The sequence below is a fragment of the Furipterus horrens genome, unplaced genomic scaffold (assembly GCF_987537825.1).
Source record: "Furipterus horrens unplaced genomic scaffold, mFurHor1.1.pri manual_scaffold_4, whole genome shotgun sequence".
Lineage (NCBI taxonomy): Eukaryota > Metazoa > Chordata > Mammalia > Chiroptera > Furipteridae > Furipterus > Furipterus horrens.
The window spans coordinates 50,450,263-50,475,039 of NW_028327174.1; the positions used below are offsets into that span (position 1 = coordinate 50,450,263).

General features: G+C 42.4%; 1 protein-coding gene and 1 pseudogene across 1 annotated transcript; both read right to left on the bottom strand.

Annotated features, from left to right (window-relative positions):
• Positions 1-658: 658 nt before the first annotated feature.
• On the bottom strand, positions 659-5,941 carry BCDIN3D (BCDIN3 domain containing RNA methyltransferase). The gene is given in 3 exon segments (XM_090275545.1): positions 659-1,466; positions 1,468-2,021; positions 5,688-5,941. Coding segments are annotated over 3 exon segments (867 nt in total). The 5' UTR covers positions 5,922-5,941; the 3' UTR covers positions 659-1,387.
• Positions 5,942-12,617: 6,676 nt separating this feature from the next.
• Positions 12,618-13,703, bottom strand: LOC150011721 (eukaryotic translation initiation factor 3 subunit F pseudogene; annotated as a pseudogene).
• Positions 13,704-24,777: the final 11,074 nt, after the last annotated feature.

Below are 24,777 nucleotides of genomic sequence, written 5' to 3' on the forward strand. Positions count from 1 at the left end.
AGCAGGAGCTTTTACCTAATTTCTCCATCAATAGGTCCATCAAATTGGTGGTCCAGACGCTCTTGCCCCCTATTCCTTCTCCTATAACTTCAATTCAGAAAATTACAGGGTTTTAGGGATTTTGAAGCTCATCAACTGTCTCTCTTCTTAGCTACGTATGTTTTGTTTTTCTATCTTCTCTTCACCAAACAGATCTTTCTCCATCTTTTACTTTTCCTTGGTTTCAACGGATGGGTGTTTTAAAAATCAAAACCTAACAGACATCAGCAGCACTATCCCACAGCACTTACAGTGTAGTCATCCAATTGCAGACTGCATTGTATGCATGCTTCTCACACGTATTCCTACCCCCATACTGGTGTGTGTCCCCCACCTCCATACTGATGTGCTTTGGTAGAGGATGCTGCTGAATAAGTCTATAATTAACTTATTCACTGGCTTATTTCCTGTTCTAAGCTTGGGTGAAGTTTTTTCTGGAACTGAAACCTTCCTGAATAGAGTGGGTAAAAGCAGAAGTTTCGTATCTACCCCAGATTCACAGGACACTCTCAACCATACAAGTCACTTTTATTAAATATAATTATATAGATTATATACAGTCCCACTTCATTTCATTTATACTAGTTGGATTTTTGGTTCATAATTAAAATATTTTATTTATTGAATTTACTGGGGTGACATTGGTTAATAAAAATTATATAGGTTTCAGGTGTACAATTCTATAATACATCACCTATATAGTGTATTGTTGTGTTTATCACCCAAAGTCAAGTTTCCTTCCATCACCATTTATCCCCCCCCACCTCCTTTACCTCTTCTACCTCACCCCATAATTGAAATCTTTTAAATGTCAGCCAATGCATATTGCCTATCTGTAACTGCTGTGCTGAGCCTGGTCATGTTGGAGACTTGACCTGCTTTGGAAAAATAAGATATTTTTCCTACTAACCCTCTCCTTTAGCCAGGCCAGTGACTTTTTTCACATTGTATAGTGAGGTTTTGCCCCAAGGCCATGATGAGTAAGTCCTGAAGAAGTCAGATCAGATTCAAGGGAACCAGGGAAATTATACATTCTAAGGCTAGCCTGGTCTTTATAAATAACCACCAAAAGCAGCTCCTTTCCTATCCCAGAAACAGGATCACTTTCTCTAGGCCATCTCTATCCAGATAGCCCAGCTCATTGCTCTACAGATGCATTCTCCTCCAGGATCATCTCAAATAATGGGGAAGAGATACTGGTTTTTCAATTGCATTTTGGAAATTTTGCCAAAAGCTTCTGCTAGGTTCTGAAGCAGCCTAACTGTTAAGGAGTTAAGGAGAGTGAACTTAATTCTCAGAATAAAACCCTTTCAGTATCTCTTTCCTGGTCTTCTTCCTTCTCATCTCACTACCTGCAGAATCTTAATCTGTTCCTTTCTTTCCCTTCTAGCAGTGATTCAGGGATCAGAGGAGCCTCTGTGGTTTGCCCTGAAGAGCAGAAGGCTTCGGTCCCAGCTGGTGTTGCCAAAGCTGCATACTAATTCCATGCCGTGGTCCTGGGTCAAGATCTGTACAATCTGACTGGCCATATCACCTCGGATGGCAAGCGAGTGGAAGTGGTCAAAATCATGAAGGCCCAGTTTTCGAAGACGCCTTGCAGCTGCCCGGTAACATTTCCAGGGCTGTGGCTCCACAAGGAGGTAGCGGCAGAGGGAGGAAAGGTGAGCCAGGAACTCCCACAGGCCATGGTCCCCATGGTTCAGATGAATCCACATGGTTATCGACATGCAGAAGCCAATGTCAAAAACTGGGCGTCCAAACTGGCTTAAGAAAGAGCTCAAAAGAATTTTCCGGCTCCTTTGATTCATGAAGTCCAGGGTAATAAAAGTCAAGGCATCAGGAAAAGGGCACTCTTTTTCAGCTCGTTCCACCAGGGCTGGATCTATGTCACAGCAGAGGAGACGGAATTCTCTTGAGGCATCTGAGTAGGTCTCCCCATCACGTAGGGAAAGGAAGTGTTTGTACAGAGCCACACTTAGGTCCTAGAGGAATCCAAAAGAGCTTTGTCATTGCAGCTTTCAACCAGTGAACAGAAGAGAAACCTCTCTCTTATCCTCTTATCTTTCATTGAGACTGCCACCTACTCCTGGCTTTAGAGGGTGTGAGGCTACTAAATTATAGCCTAAAGAGGTTGCCTGGAAAGTTTTCCACAAAGCAGGCCTCAGTGCCCTCCAGGGGTGACAGGCTATAATGAATCATCTCTACGTTTTCCTGACTGATGGCAAACTGGGTAGTATGGTTGAAAGTTACAGCCCAACAGATGCAGGAAAGAAACTAAAGCATTATTTTTCAGCTATTATGATATGCTGGTAAATATCTTAAAAAAATTTTTTTTTAAATCTCAGACTCCAGGAAGGAGGAAAGGGTTCCAGGGGCATAACAGGTGTTCCTTTACCAGGAAGGTGAGGAACAGAGCAACCACCATCTTATAAAACCTGTTTCTCAGACCCATGATTGGGAAAGTGGATTTCTCATTCAGCCTTCATTCTATAGCTTCAATTTTACTACCTGTCCTATGCCTCACCACCTCCTCTGAGACTTATTCTGCTTCTGCATCCATCACTCCCAAAAGTCACTGCTGACCTCTTTCTTCAATGATTTGATTTTCACCATCTTAGCACTTTTTTGACTCTTAAATGAGTGACCATTTCCTTTCTCTAACTTTGACTTCTATTAACCATTATTACTAACGCAAATGTATGTTGTTCTATACATTTTTAAAGGCATTTTCCTATTCACTACCTCATTTGCTCTATGTAACAATCCTGTGAGGAAAATATTTATGTCTTTGGTGCAAGTGAAGAAAGTATGGCTGGAAACAATCCAGATGACCTATAATAGTAGCATGGATAAATAAATGTGATGGAGTCATTAAGAAGGAATACTAAATAGTAGTTAAAAATGAAGGAATTCAGCTAAGTGCAGCAATATGAATTGACTCATAAATATATATAATGCTGAGTAAAAGAGCAAAACATAAAACAAAATACATGATAAACTTCCATTTATAGGAAGTTCAAAAATGTATCATATTAGCCCTGGCTAAGTAACTCAGTTGGTTAGAGCATCGTCCTGATATGCCAAGGTTGCAGGTTCAATCCCTGGTCAGGGCACATACAAGAATCCACCAATGAATGCATAAATAAGTGGGGGAAAAAAAGAATTGGAAAAAAAAGGATAAAATTCAATTTCATTGTTTAGGAATATAAAAGTAGTAAGGTATAAGAAAAAACAATAATAAAAGTCAGACTAGCCCTGACTGGTGTGGCTCAGTGGATTGAGCACCAGCCTGTGAACCAAAGGGTCACTGATTGATTACAAGTCAGGACACATGCCGGGGTTGCGGGCCAGGTCCCCAGTTGGGGGCCTGAGAGACAACCAAACCACATATTGATGTTTCTCTCCCTCTCTTCCTCCCTCCCTTCCCTCTCTCTAAAAATAAATAAATAAATATATTTCAATCAGACTAGTTCTTACCTTTGTTTGTGTGGAGAGGGGGGGTTTATGAACAGGAAGAGGTACATGGGGGACTTGTGGGCTACTGAAAATGTTTTATTCTTGATCTGGACAGTAGTCATAAAGGTATCTGTTTTATAATATTTCAGAAGTGTACATTTGTTTTATGCACTCTTCTCTGTGTGTGGTATAGTTCACCAAAAACAAAACAAAATAAAACAAAAAACCACTGTATTTTAAAAATTAGGGTTCAGAGGCTAGTGACTTCACTCGTCCAATGTCACATGGTTAGTATACAACAACAGTTAGGCTACATCAGATTCTTCTCCACCAGACTTCTCACTCTTCAATGGGCATACACATCACCCAGGGATCTTGTTAAAATAAAGGCTGATTTAGCAAATCTGGGTTGGGGGCTGTGATTTTGTATTTCTAACAAGCTTCCAAGTTATGCTGAAGCTGTAGTTTAAGAACCACACCTTGAGTAGGAAGGTTCTATACTATGCTGCTTAATTTCTTCCACATCTATTTACTTCTTTGCTGTCTCCCTCCTCCTATCTGATCTTGGGTGTGCTCCATGTTTGACCAGTCATTTTGTCTTATCAGTCCCTTCTCCACCACAGTTCTTCACCCTCTCCATCCTTTATTCCCCAAATCTAGAGTCCCCTGGAAGCTTAAAAAAGAAAATGCAGACTCAAGGGTTTAATATCCCAAGATCCAAATTCAGTAGGTCTAGAGTGAGGCTGGGAGTTTTAAAAATTTAAGCAAAGCACCCATAAGTCATGGCATATCTGTACAATAAAATATTATGCAGCTGCTGAAAAAGAATGCAGTGACATGAGTAACCTTCAAATTATTAAATGAAAAGCAAGGTGCAATACAATATACAGATGATGTATTATAGAATTGTACACCTGAGTCCTATATAATGTTATTAATCAGAGTTACCCCAATAAATTCAATAAAAAAGAAAAGGGTGCAAAATAGTGGGCTACCATTTGTAAAACTAAAAGAGGGCAGGTATTTATACATACATAAATGCTTGTATATATATAAGATGCATACCCAAGAAATTATAAATAGTATTTGCTACTGTGCAGGAGAAAAAAAAGATTTATGGTCAGTAGAGACTTACTCCCTAAATGTACAACCAGGTTTGGGAACCACTGCCCTCACTAACTGCAACTATGTTCTTGCCTCTAATGTGTATATATACACCCCTGTCAACTTAAAAAACTCCTGTGGGTTTCCTAATGCCCTTCGTAAAATCCCAAGCCTTAAACCCAGGTTCTCTTTTCTATTGCTTTCCCCCCCTGACTTCCTATATCATCATAGTGGAGAAATGTTTGCAGGGGACACCCAGATACCCACCTATGTGCTCATTTCAGCTCTGAGTCCATCCAAATATCCCTCTTCCCTTTATCATCTGTGTCTCTATAGCCTTCATTCAATCCTTCACCAAAATCTCTTCTGTGGACGATCAGCAACACAACATTCTCCCTACCCTCTCCTGCTCCTGGAGATGGAGTGAGGGCATTAACTTTGGAAGCATTTGGTGTCACAGAGACATTTCCCTATTTTGCACGTGATTTAACTATAACCATTCTACGCCTAAGAATACTTTTCGGTAAGACAACGTGGAAACGCCTTCCTCCAGTAGAATGCTGTATTTTTCCTTTTCGACCCTCTCTACACTGTACTCCGTAACCCCATTGCTTTTTAAATAAGTATCAACTTCATTCCAGGCTATCCTGCACCAAATGGCACATGAATTTTAATTCTAGCCACAATTCAGTCACCTCTGGCTCATTTCTTTCAGTAAACCAATCCCAACCTTATGCTCCCAAACGTCGGTCTCTGGAAGCCTCCCTCTCCCCAGCAACGGGCTTCTGGCCCACGAGCGTCTGGGCAGGAGGCAAGCGCCAGAGGTGGATACGGTGGATATTCCCACCTGGGGTTTAGTCCCGAGGTGGTGAACGCGGAGGCGGGGATGCAGGAATTTCGAATATAGCTGAGAAACATTCCGCCACAAGATTCTGCAGCTAGTAGCAACACGGAGTCGACCAACGCTATACCTTTAAACTCAATTCGGGAAAGGTGTGATGCCACCACGCCCAGGCCAGAACCCTAGTAGACATGCAGGCAGCCAACCGCTGGGCTCCCCGACCTCCGATCCCTCCTCTGTCACTCACCCCGGAGTTACAACCCACATCTAGCCCCAGAATCGGCTTCGTCTCAGGACCCTGAGGGAAGAGCCGGCTAAGCAGCTCCGGAGGCAGGAGGCGGAGTCGTTGCTCTGGAGAGTGGAAGCGGGAATAATGAGGGAAATTTCCAAACGGGGCAGCCCCGGGTTCCAGGACTCGCGGTTTCTCTTCCACCGCGGCCTCCTCTACACCTCCGATATTCTGTTTCGTGGACGCCGCCATTAGCTTTGGTCTGGCCTCCGTTCCTGCGGAACCGGAAGTCGGGAACCTGCGGCTGCAGCGCCAGTGCGCCTGCGCTAAGTGGCAAAGGCCATTGGACGTGAAGACTACATTCACTGAGCGAACGCTGACACCCGGTGTTGGCTTTCTGTTCGAGTCCTCGCCTAAAGTGGGAAGTAATTAGTAATACCCATTTTATAGGTGAAGAAACAAGACCAGAGAGGTTAAATGACTTCCTCAAGCTGACATAGATTCAACTTAGATTATCCAGAACGAGAAGTTTGTTGGGATCTTGGATATCAATTTTGGTCCAACTTCCTTCCTTTATACATGTATAAAGTGAGAGCCAGAGAGTAGAAGTTACTTGTCCAGGGTCACACAGCGAAACTGTGACATAGGAATCTGCACTCGGTTTACCCCATGATTCCAGGAAAGGATAACCAGGAGCTGTGTCACTTGAGGAACCAAAAGACCCAAACGGCCATGCCTGCCAGGTGGGACAGGTAGACAGGTCAGGTGTACACTGTGAGCTTCTTGAGAAGTAGGGACTATGCCTTAGGAGCCAGTGCTTAAGAGCGCTTAGCAGGTATCAGGCACTTTTCTAAGCCCTTTACATGCATTAACTCATCCTTACACCAATTCTATGAGGAAAGAACCATAAATATGATCACTTTTATGTAGATAAGGACATTGGAGCACAAGGAAGTTAGTAACTTGCCCAAGGTCACACAGTTAGAAATGGTTGTACCAGAATTTGATCCCAGGCTGTTTGGCTCCAGAGGGCATGCATGCAACCATTATGTTATTCACAGCCTTGAATCCCCTATGCTAACCATAAGGCTTGGGTCAAAGATCTCAATAAATATTTGTTCAATGAAAACTAAATATCAACAAATGCTGCTGGGAAAAACTGGCTATTCATATGCAAAAGGATGAAAGTAGACCCTTACCTGATACAAAAATTAACTCAAAATGGATTAACAACTGAAACATACGACCTGAAACTTTATTACTGCTAGAAAAAAGAAATAGGGAAAGGTTTCATGACATTGATCTTGGCAATGATTTCATATATATGACAACAAAAGCAAAAATAGATACGTGGGACTACATCAACCTAAAAAGTTTATGCACAGCAAAGGAAATCATTGAGAGTAAAAAGGCAACCTACAGAACAGAGAACATATTTGCAAACCATATATCCTGATAAGGGATTAATTCCCTAAATATATAAGGAACTCCTACAATTCGGTAGCAAAAAAAACAACAACTAATAACCTGATTTTAAAATGGTCAAAGAACTTGAATTGACATTTCTCCAAAGGAAGACATACAAATGGACAACAAGTACATGAAAAGATGCTTAATGTTGCTAATCACCAGGGAAATGCAAATCAAAACCACAATAGAATATCACCTCACATCTGTTAGAATGGCTATTATAAAAACAATGAAAGACAAGTGTTGGTAGGATGTGAGAAATTGGAACCCTTGTATGCTGTTAGTGGGAATGTAAAATGGAGAAGCCTTTATAGAAAATAGTAAAAAGGTTCCTCAAAAAATTAAAAATAGAACAACTATATGATCCAACAATCTCACTCTTGGATATTTGTCCAAAAGAATTTAAATCAGGATCACAAAAAGATATTAGCACTCCCTTGTTTATTGCAACATTATTCACAATTAGCCAATATGTGGAAACAACTTAAATGTCCACCAACAGATGGATAGATTGTTTTAAACGTGGTATATACATATAATGAAATATTACTCATTTCATAAAAGGAGGAAATCCTGACATATATGAAAACATGAATGAACCTTGAGAATATTATCCTGAGTAAAATAATTCAGTCATGGAAGGACAAATACTGCATGATTCTACTTATATAAATGTATTTAATATAGTCAAACTCACAGAATCAAAGAATATAATGGTAGTTTCCAGGTGCTGGAGGAGAGGGAAAGGGGGAGTTGCTAATCAATAGATACAAATTTCAGTTGTGCTAGATGAATAAGTTTTAGAAATCTGTACAACATTATGCCTGTAGAAAACAATACTGTATTGTATACTAAAAAATCTGTTACGAGGGCTATCTTATGTTAAGTGCTCTTACCACACTGAAATGAAATGTAAAAAAATTCAAAAGAGAATGCAAGGGATTAACTTCCTTGGTGACTAAAGCCAGATCTGTTTTGCAAAAACAAAAATGGAAGGGAGAAAGGAACCAAACTAAAACAGACATGGTGGAACCATGCTAGGCAGAATGTGGGCTGAGCCAGAGATAGGAAAAAACAGAGCTGGTAAGGAGCAAAACTCAAGGATCAGCCTAGGTAGCAGGTTAAAGTAAGAAGCCAGGATAACCCAGAATCTCCAACAGGTTCAGCCAAGATCAGCAGAGTTGTGCTGACCTCTCCCTACCTGGCCAGCCACCATAAAGAGGCTTTCTGATTTTTGAGGCCAGTGATTTGCTGAACTTTTAAGGGACTGAAGCACGAACTTTGCAGACAGTGCCATCAGGGTAAAAGTAGACCCTGTCTCTTTTCCTCCCAGTTTTTACTTCATACTGTGATCTCTGCCTGATCTGTTTGGGGACATAAGTTAATGACCAAAAGTCAGAGTTGAATTGAATAAACTACAGTACTCTGTACAACTTCCAGAAAAGGGATGGGGGTGGGCAAACAGCCACACTAGTACCATTTCTGATCCTAGTGTTTGACAGATTGTGATGAGCTGAGTTTACGCCTTTTTGTCACTAGATGATGCCAGCACACACACTTCACAATACTTAATTTTCAAGGAGCTAGAATCATCTTGCTTTAGTAAACACTGTTTTTGTTTACTTGTTTAAACACAATGTATATATATAATTTGCCAATAAAGAGTTTAATTTCATTAAGGATTAAGGACATGGGTATGTTTATGAGTTCTCAAGACACTATTCATCAGGGGGAAAAAAAGGCATCAGGCCTACATGATAAAGAGCAGGCTCCTCTTAATCCTGGGATCCTTGAGAAGCAAAGATAGGGGTGGACCTGGTAATGTTACTGGAGACCTGAAATGCCTCTGAGATTAGCCCATGAAGGAACATTTTGGTTTGACTCACTCTGATGACTTTTTGAACCTGTACCCATTTCTCAGAGCCTGATCAGTCCAGACAACCTGACAATACTCAGCTCCTGGGCCTGGGGCCTGAGTTATCAGTCCCAGCACTTCAAATAGCTGTAGCACCACCTAAGAGCATTCTCTGCAGTGTAGTTGGCCAGGTTTTGTGGAGCCCAATGCTTATACAATTGTGGGGGTGAGGGTATTTTAAAGAAAAAAATTACAAATATAAAAATAGATGTAAAAGTGAATAGTATTTATTTACAATAAGAATATAAATCACAACAAATCACACATTTTTATTTATTGAATTTAGAGAAAGAGGAAGAGGGGATAGTGGGAGAGAGAGAGAGAGAGAGAGAGAGAGAGAGAGAGAGAGAGAGAGAGAGAGAGAGAGAGAGAGAGATGTTCCACTCATTTATGCATTCATTGGTTGATTCTTGTATGTGCCCTAACAAGGATTCAGCCTGCAACCTTGGAGTATCTATTGGGACAATGCTCTAATGAACTGAGCTACCTGGCCAGGGGAACAAATCACACATTTTGAAAAGCTGATGAATACTACAATATCACAAAAAATTCCCATACTTGAATATTACTTTTTTCTTACATTTGTGGCTGTTTACTCTTTGACTGCTTCTTAATATGACAATATTTTGATAGTAGTGCTCCTTTATAGAGAGGACTACAAAGATAATTCAGTCTTTTCTTAGCATGGTGGGTCAGATTTATTTTATTTATTTATTTTTAAATATGCTTTATTGATTATGCTGTTACAGTTGTCCCAATTTCCTTTCCCTTTGTTCCCCTCCACCCAGTGAATCCCTCCCTCCAGTTGTCTCCCCCCTCTTAGTCCATGCGTATTGGTTGTGCATATAGTTCCTCTCAACATCTTCCTATCTACTCCACTCCTTCCTACTGTGCTTCCTAATTCCTGCACCATCTCCCTCCCTTTCCCCCTCCCCCTTCCTGCTGATCTCTCCCCATAATGTTCCCCATACCTATAATTCTTTTCACACTCTCGTTGCCTACTTAGTTTGCATTTCTTTTAGTTCCCTAGCTTCTGTTGTTGGTTGTTGTGATACAGCTTTCACTTTAATGTTCATAGTTTTGATCCTTTCTCCTAAACAAGTCCCTTTAACATCTCATATAACAGTGGCTTGGATCTGATGAACTCCTTCAGTTTTACTTTGTCATGGAAGCACTTTCTCTGCCCTTCTATTCTGAATGACAGCTTCACTGGATAGAGTAATTGTGGCTATAGGATTTTGCTTTTCATTACTTTGAATATTTCTTGCCAGTCCCTTCTTGCCTGCAGAGTCTCCTTTGAGAAATCAGCTGATAGTCTAATTGGGACCCCTTTGTACATAATTCTCTTCTCTCTTGCTGCTTTTAAAATTCTCTCTTTATCTTTAATTTTTGACATTTTGATTATAATGTGTCTTGGTGTGGTTCTCCCTGGGTCCAGTTTATTTGGAACTCTCTGTGCTTCCTGGACCTGTAAGTCTATTTCCTTCCCCAAGTTAGGGAAGTTCTGCTTCATTGTTTTTTCACATAATGTTTCCATTTCTAGTTCTTCTTCTTCACCTTCTGGCAACCCTATGATTCGGATGTTGGCCCACTTATAGCTGTTCGATAAGTTTCTGAGCCTCTCCTCATTTTCCTCACTTCTCATTTCCTCTTTCTGCACTGGTTGACTGTTCCTTCCTTATGTTCCAATTTGTTGATTTGATCCCTGTTTTTTTTTTCCCTCACCACTAGTTTCATATGTGTTTTTGTTCATTTCAGCAGGACTAGCCTTCATTTCTTCTTTGTCTTGTTTAAGATCTGCTGTTAGGTCTGTAAATGCTTTTATAAGCAAAGCTCTGAACTGTGCCTCAGAAAGATTTTCTGTCTGCTGCTTCATTAGATTAGAAATCTGCTGTCTGGTCAGCTGCATCACTGGGATCTCTATCATGATCTGTGCCATCCTGAACAGTTTTGTGTTTACCTTTGCTTCCTAGGCAGGGCTCTCACATCTCCTACGTATGGGGGGTGGGGGGGTGGGGAAGCCTTGTGCACGCGTCACGCCGGGCGTTTTCTGTGCGGGTGGGGGGTCCAAGATGAATTCCTGCTGTTCAATCTGCACTGAGAGACTGGGAGCCTCCTCCTCTGTCCCCACCCCCACCGGGCCTCACAGTTCAAGGCAATGGGGATCTGCCTTCCCCGGCTTTGGAATCGCAAGCTGACGGGTCTGGTCTACAGCTGGGGGTGCTCCCCAGGTGCTTCTCGCCTCCCCTTAAATACGGGTGTCTGTGCTTACCGCTCTCCTGCCTCTGTCGCTGCTGCTTCCGCGGACAGCACAGCTTGACCTCTCCTCCCCGGCTTCGCCCCTCCTACCTGTCCGGATGAGCACCACTTTTTAATAACTTCATACATTGGACTTCCATTTATTTTCTGAAACTTCTGGTTATTGCTGGTTTTGCGGTAGTTGTATTCCTTCTTAGTTGTGGAGGGAGATGGGGTGTGTCAGTCTAGGCCTCCATCTTGGCCGGAAGTCTCCTGTGTGTGTTTGCTTTTGTGTCCCAGGAAGAGCTGTCACTCCTACTACATTGTAAGGGGCGGAGCCTTAGGGATTCCTCAGTAACGGGTGACCTGTCTCACCACGTTGTGGCGCTGTATGCAGGGGAGGGGTCTGAGAAGGAACAGCACCACTTGCCCAGCACTCGCCCCTTTTCCAGGCACTTCTCCCACTTCCACACTGGACTGGTGCCCCTCTAGCTGCTGCCCTGGCCATCGTTCCCAGAGTGGGTGGGTCTGTGGACGTTCTAGGTCCGTGGGGGCCCTTTAAACAAGCGGGCTCTGCTGAGACCTGCAGTTTCTGCCTCCATCTCAAACCCCACTGGTTTGCACATTCGGACGCAATGAGGCTTGATTTTCCCTGGAGCTGGGACAGTGAGCTGCTTTGGTGAGGAGCTGGGAATGCTCCCTAGTTGTCCCTCCTGACTTTTTAAAATTGTAACTGCACTTTCTGCTGGCCTGCTGCTGTCGCCACTGCTGCCACCACCACGCTGTGTCCTCTCCATCTGGGTTCCGCCCCTCCTACCTGCCTGGATGAATATCTCTTCTTTATATCCTTGTTTGCTGGACTTCCATGCACTTTGATTTTCTGGAACTTCTGGTTGTTTCTAGTTTTGAGGTAGTTGTACCCCTTCTTAGTTGTGGAGGGAGCTGCAGCATGTCTGTCTACACCTCCATCTTGGCCAGAAGTCTTTCTTTTATTTTTTGATTGTTTAGGAAAGTTTCTTTCAGGTTCACGATCTGTTATTGGCAATATCATGTAAACATTTAGGTTTGTTACCAAACTGGGGAAAAAACTTGTTCAAATTTTCTTTCATCTATGAGCTATAAGATTTCAGAATATTTCAAAATTTCTTGTGCAGAGACTAATCTTAGATGTACTCTTTTTTAAAAAATGTATTTATTTACAAAAGATAGGCTATGTTTATTTAGAGTCACAAGCAGTTGACTCTTCAGTGTGACTCAAACCACGAGAAGCCATTTCCACGTCACTCCCTTCTCAGTTCTGGAGCTGGGCTAGAGTGGAAGGAGAGCTACTGGGGCCCATTCACAGGTTTGTTTACAAATTTCTCACTGAGGGTGGTCTGGGACTGTGTGAGACTGGCCTGGAGGTCACCAGCAGCAGGTCGTTAATGTTGCTGTTGAGCGTGGTCTCGAAGTCATCAGAAACTATCTTGGGAACTTGGTTAACCAGACTCATCAAGAAGCAGCCCAGAGTATTGTCAGCCGACTCCTTTCCAGACCATATGTCTTCCACATACTGCAAGCCCGTGCTGAGGGCGTCCTGGATGCGACCCTGCTACTTGCTGCAAATCACTGGAAAGTCCAATCATCAGGTTGGGGCTAAAACAAGTCTTCATGATCAGGTCAACTCCAATGCATTCAACGTTGTAATATGCATATTTCACCATCAGAGGCATGAACATCGCCCCCATGGTCCTCCCAGGGACACCCATTAAAGTGCTGACATAGCCTTCATTTCCCTGCGACCATTCTGGAGGCTCCTGTACACAGTGAATGGAGTCAGGGCCTTCCAAGCTGTAGTACTCATGGGTCAGCACGGAGTGCTCTGTGACATCATGGCCTGTAGTGTACCAGCCGAGGATGAGCTCATTTGGAGAGACTTTCTTATTCAATTCATACTCCTTCTTAGCAAATTCCACGTCAACAGCCACCTCGTCTTCTGACTCATTGTGTGGCACTGAAAAGCCATTTGGTGACATCCGCTGAGTGCTTGTCAATTGTTCCCAGTAGAGTCCCAATAATTCGAGCAGCACCCCGGTTGCGTCGCTCGTACCTGTCCACATAGAGGCCAAAGTGACTGGGTGTGGCCGGACCACACGGCTGCCAGGGAAGGGACCTGGTAGAGGGTGACCAGCTAGCAACTTCACTGGGGTCTGCGCTGGGGTTGGTGCTTAGGCTGGGTCTGGCCAGGAGCCAATGTATCGCCCCTGCTGCTCTGCCACTGGGACTGGGGATAAGGCTGACACTGGTGTTGGAGCTGGAACTGGAGCCACCGCTGGACCTGACACTGGGCCCAGGTCTGGAGCTGAGGCTGGGGGCATAGCAGGGGCTGGAGTGGCTGGAGAAACGTTCACTGGTACTGCTGGTGTGACCATCTTGTCGAGAGAGTTAGACATACTCTGAATTGACTACATTTACTAGCCAATTTGTCTGTGAAAACCTCATAAGTGATGTAGTATTATGAGTTTTTAATCATCTGTGTAGATAGTAATTTAAGTCAAGACATCAAAAATTGTAAAAAGACTGGAATTCTGATACATTGTATTTTGAACAATTCTCATCAAAAAAGAAAAGAATGAATGATACCTTTATAATGGTATACACTGTTATTGAGTATATTGCCAACAGGACAAAACTTCTTTGTATTGGATGTCAATAAGGACAGAAACCTTTGCTTGTATTTTTGCACAGTTGATGATTGGAAGAATTTTCTTCAAATTGCTTCTGGCTTTATACAGTTTCAAAACTTTATTTTCCTTCAGTCCCTTACACTTCAGGTTCTGTAGGAAATGCCTAAAACTTGACTTGAGCTTTGGCCTTGTAATTACAAGACACAATTCCAGTTGAGTTAGCAAAGTAGGCAGATAAGAGATTCCTGGAGCTATCTCTTCATCAGGGCTGTGGGTCATAGGACAGCTATGCTTGGAAGTAATTGTAAACCATGTGAATAGGTAACAAATGCAATGTATCCCAATAAAATTCCTGTTAGCTGGATTCCAAAAATGCCTGTGGCCATTCCAGTGCCATCTAACACAAAGGGAGATGTGCAGGAGGGGAGGTTGCAGTGGAAATAGACAGCAGTCTTAACCAACTAGTTAAAATATCTTACTTTTTCAAATTTTATAAAAACATTTTGAACATAATTCTAGGGCCTTGGAAGCGGGACCCTGAAGCTTGAGCTTTATTAGTTCCATGGTAAATCCATCTCTGTCTTGCACTAAACATGTACCCAAGCCCTGTTAAAATTAAGAAGTGGAGTTGGAAATATCCAAGATAGGAATGATTCACATGTATGACAGCTCCTATGGCCTCCCAAGGAAGCTCGTGCAATTGACAGCCTGGCCCATGGTCCATCCTATCCTCCCCGCCCCTCCTGTCCCTCTCTAATCATGCTTCAGAGCCTCTGCTCGGTTCCTGACCTCCTGCCTCACTTACTGCCTACAGTTGGGGCTCAGGGGACCTCAAAACTGAGGAGTAAGCACCAATCTGTGCATACTTTAAAATAGTAAATCTAGTTTTTGATAGAAGCAGTGTTCCAACAAGGGACTCAGATCTTGACTTTTGGAACACAACCTATCTATAAATGGAGAATTTACTCTTTATTATAATTGAAAAATTCTGCAATTAGTCCTTGTAGAGTTTAAAACCATTTGGAATAATAACCATACAATTTATAAATGGAGTGTTATAGCTGAAAGACAACCAAGAGAGTACCTATTCTAAACCCGTCATTTTCACTTGAGGAAACTGAGGCCTAGGAGGTATAGGCAGTTTCTTCAAAGATGGAGTCAAATTAGTTAGGGTAAGCTAAGTGCTATAACAGACCACTTCCAAACCTCACTAAAGGTTTATTTCTCCCTTATGTCACAGTCCAATGTGGGTCAGTGGGAAAGGAAGGAAGGACCCTCTGCTTCTCAGAGACTTCATAACTCATCTAGATATTCTGCTTTTCCCAGAGGCCCTGGGGTCCTCAAGTGAATCCTCTTTATCTGGCTGCAGATGAGAGGAGAGAGCCTGGAGAATCTCAAGTGATGATTTGGGGACCAAGTCCAGAAGAGGCATTCCTTATTTTACCACATATTCCATTGGCCAGGACTCAGTCCTGTGGCCCGCCTGGGTAAAAGAGGGGTAAGGAATATAGCTTAACAATATGTCCAGGAAGGAAAAAACATGGATTTTGGAGAAAACTAACTAGTCTCTGGCCAGGAAGAGTGGGAGAGGAGAAAGAGAGTGAATATTTGCAGAATACTGGCCAGAAGATTGGAACTGGACTTTTGTACATTAATTCACTAAATATGATATAGACTTCAGATTCTACTTGTTCAATATTGGTTGTTCTTTTTTTTTTTTTTTTGTCCTTAATCCCAAATGGAAGATAAAATGGAAACAAGGATATTTCTCATTCTCTGTCTCTCTCGCAAGATACATTTTAGAGTCCAAAGGATGCATAAAGCCAACAATGTACCTTCATTAATTACTGATGAGATAAAGAATGTATATGAAGACCTTTTGGAAGACTTTCTCTAGCCTCCCCTCCACAACCTAAACCATTTTCTTGTCCCTTCTGAAATCCCATAGGATCTGCAGATTATTAACAGCTAATTCCTTCACTTATTTTCATAATCTCCTGTTTTCCTCTCTGAAATAAATTGTTTTTATTATATCAGTCAGGGTTCTTGGTTGACAAGACTCCGGTAGACAAACAGAAGCAGAGCAAAAAAGGCAGAGATGGAAAATAGAAGACAAAAATAGAGTCCAACCTAGGAGATCTGATATCCATATAATAGGACTTCCAGAAAGAGAAAGCATGGGGAATTATCAAACTATTTATCAAAGAAGTACCAAAGAAATAATTCATGGAAATTTCACAGAACTGAAAGGCCTATCAGGTGTCAGGTATAATGGATAAAAATAGTTTCACAACAAGACATGGCATGGTAAATTTTCAGCACATTGAGGACAAAGAGAAAGTCTGACATGTTTCCAGATTCAAAACAAAATATTAAATACACAGGATCAAGAGTCATATTAGTACTGAATCACAATAGCCACGCTGGCATCTAGAAGGTGATGAAACAATGCCTTGAAAATTATGAAGGAAAGTTATTTCTGATCTTCCATTCTATACACAAATGATTAAGCGTAAAGACAGAATGATGACATTTTCAGACATGCAAGAAGCTAAAAATATTCTCTTCCATAAACTCTTTCTGGAAAACATTTTCCACCAAAATGAGGCAGAAAATCAAAAAAATAAAGTTCATGGAATCCAGAATTCAGGTTTACATCAGAGGAGAGGGGTGAGAGAATCCCAGGATGGAAATAAAAGAAGATTCCTGGACAATAGCCACCAGCAGACCTTCAGAGTAAACAACACAGGTTAGAGAAGTCAAGAGATTCTGGGAAGATGGCATCAACATGATGAAATTAATAGAGCATCTAATGTGTTTAAATATAGACAACAGTATGGTGATTGCTGAGGGGAGTGGGGTATAAGGCGACTAAATGGTAATGGAAAAAATACAATAAAGATTAAACTTAAAAATATTAATTAATAGGGGGATTAATGGTGATGGAAGGAAACTGGACTTGGGGTGGTGAACACACATACAATATACAGATGATATATTATAGAATTGTACACCTGAAACTTATATAATTCTACCTAATAAATTTAATAAAATAAATAAATAAATAAATATATTGAGAGGATAAATACCCACTTAGAACAGGACTAAGAAAAAGTTATTAGTAAAAACAGAAAATTAAGCAAATGAACAAATGACTAACAATAATGATTAACCTCCAGAAAAGCAAAACATTGTGCAAGAAAAGAAAGACAATCATTGTGTATTACATAGCTTAGTGATCAACAGAGTTTATAGTCTGAATAATGTAAATGTTGGATATTGATCATTCCACAGTTATGGGTTAATTAAATGAGAAAGACCAGGGGTTGGTGGGGAAGAGAAGAATGTCCACATGTGTCGGCATACACTTAATTTCCATCTCCCGATTTTTTAAAAAGATTATATTTAGAGAGAAGGGAAGAGAGGAAGAAGGAAAGGAAGAGAAATTTCAATCCATTGCCTCTTGGACTCTCCCTGACCAGGGACCAAGCTGCAACCCAGGAATGTGCCCTGATCAGAATCAAACCCAGCGACCTTTGTCCTTGCAGGACAACGCCCAGCTAACTGAACCACACTGGTTAGGGCTCTCCCGTTTTGTTTTTAATCCTTTCTGATTTTTTTCTCTGACTGCCCTTTTATTTCCTTCTTCAAACTAATATATTTTTCCAAACTTTCAGTAATGCACATGTATTAGTTTTATGGTAAAAAAAATCCCAATACAGGTTATTACAGAGAAAGGGTTAAGAACCATGTCTGCAAGCATCTTCAGGTTCCCTTCTTAGTTTGCTGTGGATTTAGCAACTGTGAATTTTTCTAAATGTTATTTGTGCTGACTTATGTTTTCAGCATGTACCACAATGATGAGTTCCACAATATCACCTTGCTGCAGTTTTCTTTCATAGAATCATAGAATCTTACATTTTCATTTATCATCTTTCAAAGCCGGGGGACTTCCTGAATTCAAGAATTTTGTGAAGTGTGTTCAGGACACTGTGGCTGAGGCAAGGTCTATTAAGGGAAGCAGTGGGCTGAGCACTGGAGTGCTTTGGGAGGCAGAGTTGCTGCTAATGAAACTGGGAAGGAGTGGACTGGAAAAAAGAGATGAAGAAGTATCTCTTTCTAAGGATGCCAAAGAAGGACGAATCTGTGTCAGGCTCCCTCAAGCCTACAAAATTAAGTCCAAAGTATTTAAATCAGGGCTTCTTAAATGCAAATGAATAATCCAAACCTCTTCTTAAAATGCAGATTCTGATTCAGGAGGTCTGGGATGAGTCAGCATTTCTGGCAAGCGCTCATGTGATGCCAAGGCTTCCTTGGCTCATGGAGCATGCCTTAAGCTCCTAAGGTGACCCACGAGTTTCCTTAAAACTGACCGTTTGTCTGTTTCTTCAGTTTCACTTCCTCTGCCCACTCCCCATCCCATTCCAACATCTCTTTTCCAGCCATGCTGAGCCACTCATAGTCCCCTGAATATGCTGGGGTTGGGGGAGCTCCGTATCCTTGCACATGCCCTTTCCTGTGCCTGGAATCTACCTTCCCTCCCCTCACCCACAACTACTCTCCTGAAACCCAGCTCATGTGTGTCCTCTTTTGTGAAGACATTACCCACTGTCCTTCAAAAAGAGTGAATATTTTTCTCTCTCTACCTAGATGTGCATCTATTACTCCCTTTATCATACAATATTTCCCCCTGGCTGGTTTGGCTCAGTGGATTGAGCGTCGGCCGGCGAGCTAAGTGTCGCTGGTTCGATCTTCCAGTCAGGGCACATCAGAGAAGGAAAACTCTGACTCCAAAAAACCTCCGCTGCCTTGCGGCATACCTCTTCAGGGGAAAGGCTAAGTGAGTAAACCCCGACAGAAAATCCGGAGCCGGAGTCCCTAAGGCGGTTCGACGTTGTAGTCAACACCAGCAACTCCTGCGGCGCACCTGAAGCCAAGCTGTATTGACTCCGTCTTTCCCTTGGACCCTTCAGCTGCGAAGAGAGGGGGGGGTCTGCTGCATGGGCAACAGCAGACCCTCCATATCACCCTGCCCAGGCTCTGTAGCTTCAGCTCCACTGGAGAGGACACTCCAGCGTCATCGCAAGATGTCGATTCAACACGGGAGGAGACAGATACCGTGTCACTCCCGAGTCGGACTGCACAGCCATTCTCGGCAGTGCAGATAGACTCTTAAGAAGCTACACCATCGTCTCTCGAGACGGACGGCTGCCAACGACGACATACAATATTGCAGTTTTTGACTTACTATGAACCTGTCGAAGGACATGACCATGTCTCCTTGTATCACCAGCATCTGGCACGGTGCTGGAAGCTAAATAAATGCCTCCTAAATGAATGAATGCTTGTTTTATAAAGGAATGGGTTCTCAACAATGCATAGTTTTACACAGGGGACAAAGAAATTAAACTAAGATCCAGGAAAGGATACTTGATGTGCTAGGTAGGTGATACTTTCTATTCTCCTTCTCTTTCTCTTTCCTTACTTTTTTCTCTACTTGTTTATTTTTTGAAATTTCATTTACAGTGTATTTTGTTACCCAGGCTATGTATTTTATTCAGTATAGAAAAATTAGTAAATCTAGATATACCACAAGAAAAGACCTAAAATCTTACTCACCACCTGGAGATACCATAATTAACAATTTGAATATCCACATAGATTTTTTCCTATTTATATGTATACATAAAATGCATGTGTGCCCTGGCTGGTGTGGCTCAGTGGTTTAAGCACCAGCCTGCAAACCAAAGGGTTGCAGGCTAGGTCCCCAGCTGGGGGCGTGTGAGAGGCAACCACACATTTGTATTTCTCTCCTTCTTTTTCATTTCCCATCCCCTCTAAAAATAAAATTAAAAAATCTTTTAAAAAATACATATGTGTATATATATATTTAATTATCATTAAACTAGTTAATGTTTTAAATAATATTTATGGAAACCCAACTGTTGGTATAGCCTACATTGGTGATAGTTCCAAAGGCCTACATTTAAGAATATTTTTGAGGAATATGGTCCAGTTAATTTGTAGAATAACCTTCAATTTGCTTTTATCAATTTTTCCTCATGGCAAGACTCAGACTTTGCATTTTTTGGTAGAAATTATATAAGTAGAGTGTGTCCTCAGTACATACCATCAGATTCATATAGTGTCAATTATTTGTGATGTGAACTGATTCGTGATTAAGGTAAAATCTACCAGGTTTCTCTGCTATAAAGTTATATTTCCCTTTGTAATTAAAAAGTTATTGGTGAAAAATTTGTGCATATGAAAAGATACTAAATATTATTAATCATTAGGGAATATAAATCACAACCACATGAGCTACTACTTCACACCCACGAAGACGGCTAAAACACATAAGATAGACAATAACAAGTATTGGTGCCAATGTCGAGAAATTGGATACCTCATACATTGTTGGTGGAACTGTAAAGTGGTGCAGCTCCTTCAGAAAACAGTTCTTTAAAAGATTCACCATGGGTACATATGACCCAGCAATTCTACCTCTAGGTATATATTCAAGAGAAATGAAATCATATGTCCACACAGACCTTGTACACAAATGTTTATAGCCGTGTTACCCATATAACCAAAAGTGAAGACAATCCAAATGCCCATCAGTTGATAAATAGATAAATAAATTGTGGGGTAGTATTCAGCCATAAAAAAGAAGTGAAGTAGTGATACATATTTGTATTATTCTGGTTATATAAAATATCCAGAATAGGCAGTTTTCTAGAGATAGAAAGTAGATTAATCGCTGTCAAGTGGTATGGGAAAGGAAGGAATGAGGACTGACTGCTATTGGAAGGAAGGGAGAAAAATGTTCTATAAACATGGTAGTGGTTGTACAACCTTTTGAATGTAATTAAAAAACACTGAATTGTGTATTTGATGTGGGTAAATTAGATCTTAGTAAAAGTGCTTAAAAGAAAAGAAAGAAGTGCCCTGACTGGTGTGGCTCAGTTTGTTGGGCATCATCCTGCAAAGCAAAACGTCACTGATTCGATTCCGGGTCAGGACACATACCTGGGTTATGGGTTTGGTTCCCAGTCAGAGGTGTGTATGACAGGCAATCAACTGGAGTTTGTCTCTCACATCCATGTTTCTCTCCCTCTCTTTGTCCCTCCCTTCCCCTCTCTCTAAAATATATAAATAAAATCTTTAAAAAAATAAAAATGAAAAGAAAAAAGTACTGTAATGTATATGGTGATAAGGTGGAACTACCTCAATATTCTGTCCTCCTCAAACTTCCACCTAAAAGTTTGGCATCCATTGATTCTTGCCTAAATCAGTTACTACTTTGATTATTGCAAAGTTTTAATTTTCTAATTCTATTATCATTTTTTTACTTATTAGTTGACATTTTACTTAAGGAAGAGTCATAAAATACTTAAAAAATTTCAAAATGTGATCATACTCTACATAATACTTTGTAATTTGTTTTTTGGCTTAATATTATGCAATATTGTGACTCTATGTAAATATTTACTCATATCATAATTTTCAATGACTGCTTAGTATTTCATAGTATAAGCATTATTACAATTTGTTAAACAGTCCCTTACTGTTTAATATTTGTTTATGTTTATAAATATTAATACTTATGTTTCCAAAATTTTACTCCTATGAACAATACTCCAATGAATATCTTTGTATTCTTTTGGCATTTGCCCAATTATTTACTTAGGATAAGTATCTAGTATCTATTCTGGGCCACAGGGTGTCTGCTTCTAAAAGTCACTTGATACTATTGCCAAATTATCTTCCACAGTTGTTTCGCAAACACAGATTTAATCTTGTCGCTCCTCTACTTAATCATCTTCAGTGTTCTCACTGCCTACAGAATCTAGTTCCATCTCCCTGTGCTCCAGCTACACCAGACAACTTGCCATCCCTTAACATATTATAACATCCCATGCCACCAGGCCTTTGTTCAAAATGTTCCCTTTGTCTGAAAGGTCCTCTTCTCCCTTGTCTGTGTGACTAAAATGTGCTTGTCCTTTAAGACCCAGTTCAAAGGCCTCTGAGAAGCCTTTTCTAACTCCCCATCTAACTATACTAGCATGGCACTTATCACATTATAGTTACTTCCCTGTCATCTTCATACCACTATGCTGAGTTCCTTGAGGACAGGATCTCTGTCTTATGGTGGTAGACATGTGTTGTTTTTGCCTGCTTGACATTCAACTTTCTTCTGGGAACCAAACTCTGATTTTCCTCATTCTCTTCAGTGAAGGTGGCTCCAGGGTGAATATATGACCTAGGTCCAGTCAGTCAATGCATCTCACCCCAGTACCAGAGTGACTGGTCCAAAAGAGAGCTTCTGAACAAGAAAGACTCAATCAGGCTCAACCAGGAATTCTGCTGAATTGCTGGGCCAGAGAACTCTTGGAACTCACACAGCAGCACTTTCCTCACAGTCCATTGATCAAAGAACTTGTGGCCATTGTTTTAAACTACTTCATTCTACACACTGGCCACATGCAAAATCTACTCAACCCCTCCCCAAGACCCCCAAAAGTCTCATCCCATTACAACCGCAGGCTCAGGCTTGAGGTCCAAGTCTGTGCATTTAAAGCTCTTAAGGTTTGGTTCCTTGGCTATTCTAAATCTAAAGACTTCAGAGCTAGAAAGAAACTAGGGAGTTATTGACTTCCACCCCCGACACACACACACATGCATGTGGCACACAATGGTGGGACAGGCATAGGATAACAATAGAGGTCTGGTTCAAAAGGGAGGAAATGAGAGGCTCACAGCAGACACTGGGCAGAGCAATTTTGAACTCTTAGGGAAACCTTCCAGGTACAGCAAGGCTTTCCTTCTAAAGAAACAAATTTTGGGTCAAAATAATAATCTTCTAAGGAACTGGGCACAAAGGAGCAGGTTCCCCTGGAAGATACCTGACAAGAGAAGCCTCTAGTAAGGCTGTGACAGATGCCAGCTTTATGGGATTCCTTCCAACTCTGGGATTCCCAGAGCCTCTACAAAGGAGGACCAGTGTCCCTTTTCCACATAAATGTGGAGTTAATTCACACTTAACTACACTGGGAGAAGCATCTCTGGTGTGAATCTTTCACCCTGAATCCAGTTAAACCTCACGCACAGACCCCCTGAGCCATCTGAGGTGACAAGCAAAAGGCAGGCAAAGGAAACAGCTCGGGTGCCATAATTACTTTTATTCTTGTTTCCCCTCAGTCCCAGGCAGGGAAGGTGAGGCCCGGGAAGGAAAACACTTGTGTCTGAGGATGGGTCTCTGTCCTCGGACACTGGGAGGAAGCTCCAGGGTGGGGTGGCACGCAGGTGGTTTATAGCACACAGGTAAACAGGGTCCGAGAGATGCGACAATGGTTGGACTAAAGGGGAAGCTGGAAGTTGATGAGAGGTCTGGGGAGCTCGGCGAAGAGCCAGTAATGGAAGCCTGCCCACAGCCCCTGCCATAGAGCCCGGTGCTTCTCCGCGGCAGCACCAGGCCCTGCTCTTCCTCAGGCAGCCACCAAGAGGCAGCAAAGCGCTGGTGTGAAAACTCAGCTCAGCAGGAGAACTGACGGCCTGGGACTCTTTCCAGGTGGGTCCGGGAGGGAGAGGCGGAGCCTTTCGGAGTAAGGGTATTAGACGGATCCTGACTCCCCTGGGAGGGACAGTAGGCAGACAATGGAAGAACCAAGATTCCTGGGGCTTCCCCAGGCGATACGGAAGGAGGCCAGCAGCAGTTGAGGGACTTGCATGCACCTCTTTGGTCCCCAACCTGCAATCTCCAGGAGAGGATCTCTTGGTCTGTCTTCTTTTCTTCCGGAGCCACCTCACATCACAGACGGTCGGGTTCCTGGCTGCCTCTAGCTTTATGAAATCCAACCTCCCTCTTCCTGGGCCCCGTCCCACCCCTGCCAAAAATGTATGGGGCCAGCAGGTCCCCTCCTCCTCTGCAGCTTGTGACACCTGCCCATTTTAGGTTTCTCAGGTTTCTCATAATCTTGCATTCCTGTTCCCCTGCCCTTCCTCCTTCCAAGACCCATCCAGGTGTTCCTGGGACTCCTCAGGACTTGGGTGCAGGTGGAATGCTGGGGCCTCAGTCCAGGCTCTGTTGCCAGGTCAGCGTGCCCGGGATCCCTCTCAGGACCCAGAGTAGGAGACTCCACAGTGTACTCTGCTTTTTAATGGCCTGGAGTTGCCCCTTCATGCTGTTTATTGCCAAGGGCTTGCCTCCTCCTCCCTGCAATCCCCCACCCCCAAGATTTTGGGTCTCAGCCTCAGATACTCCTCTTAAGTCCCAGTTTCTGCATAAACTCTTCTAAGAAAAGGAGGACTCGAGGGAGTGATTCTGAGAAGCAAGACCAAGGCCTAGGCTGAGAGTGGCAGGGCAAAGCAGGGAAGTTCTGACCCAAAAGATTAGGAGAGGAGCCGAAGGGGCAACTGGATAAGGGAGTTAGTGGAAATAAGTGTCCCGGTGCCGCTCCTGTGTCACCCTGGCCAGGGCCTTCCTTTTTACTGATAGCAAAAGTGAATCACAGATAGCAAGAAACATTCACCTCATACCATGAGGCAGTGAGGCTGGGAATCAGACACCAGAGCCCAGCCTCCCAGCCTGTGTTCAGAAGAGGGAAACCACAGAGTACAAAACTGGTAGTGGGAGGGGAGATGGAAGGGGCCAGCATTGGCACCAAGGACAACAAACCCCTAGTGACGCCAGGGCTTGACCACCATGCAGCCTCATTCCAGCCCCACCCAGACTGTTAGCTATGCTACCTTGGGCTCATTACCAAGCCCCCGGTTATCTCTGCCATGGGGATGTGAGAGCACCACCTTCGTAGGATTG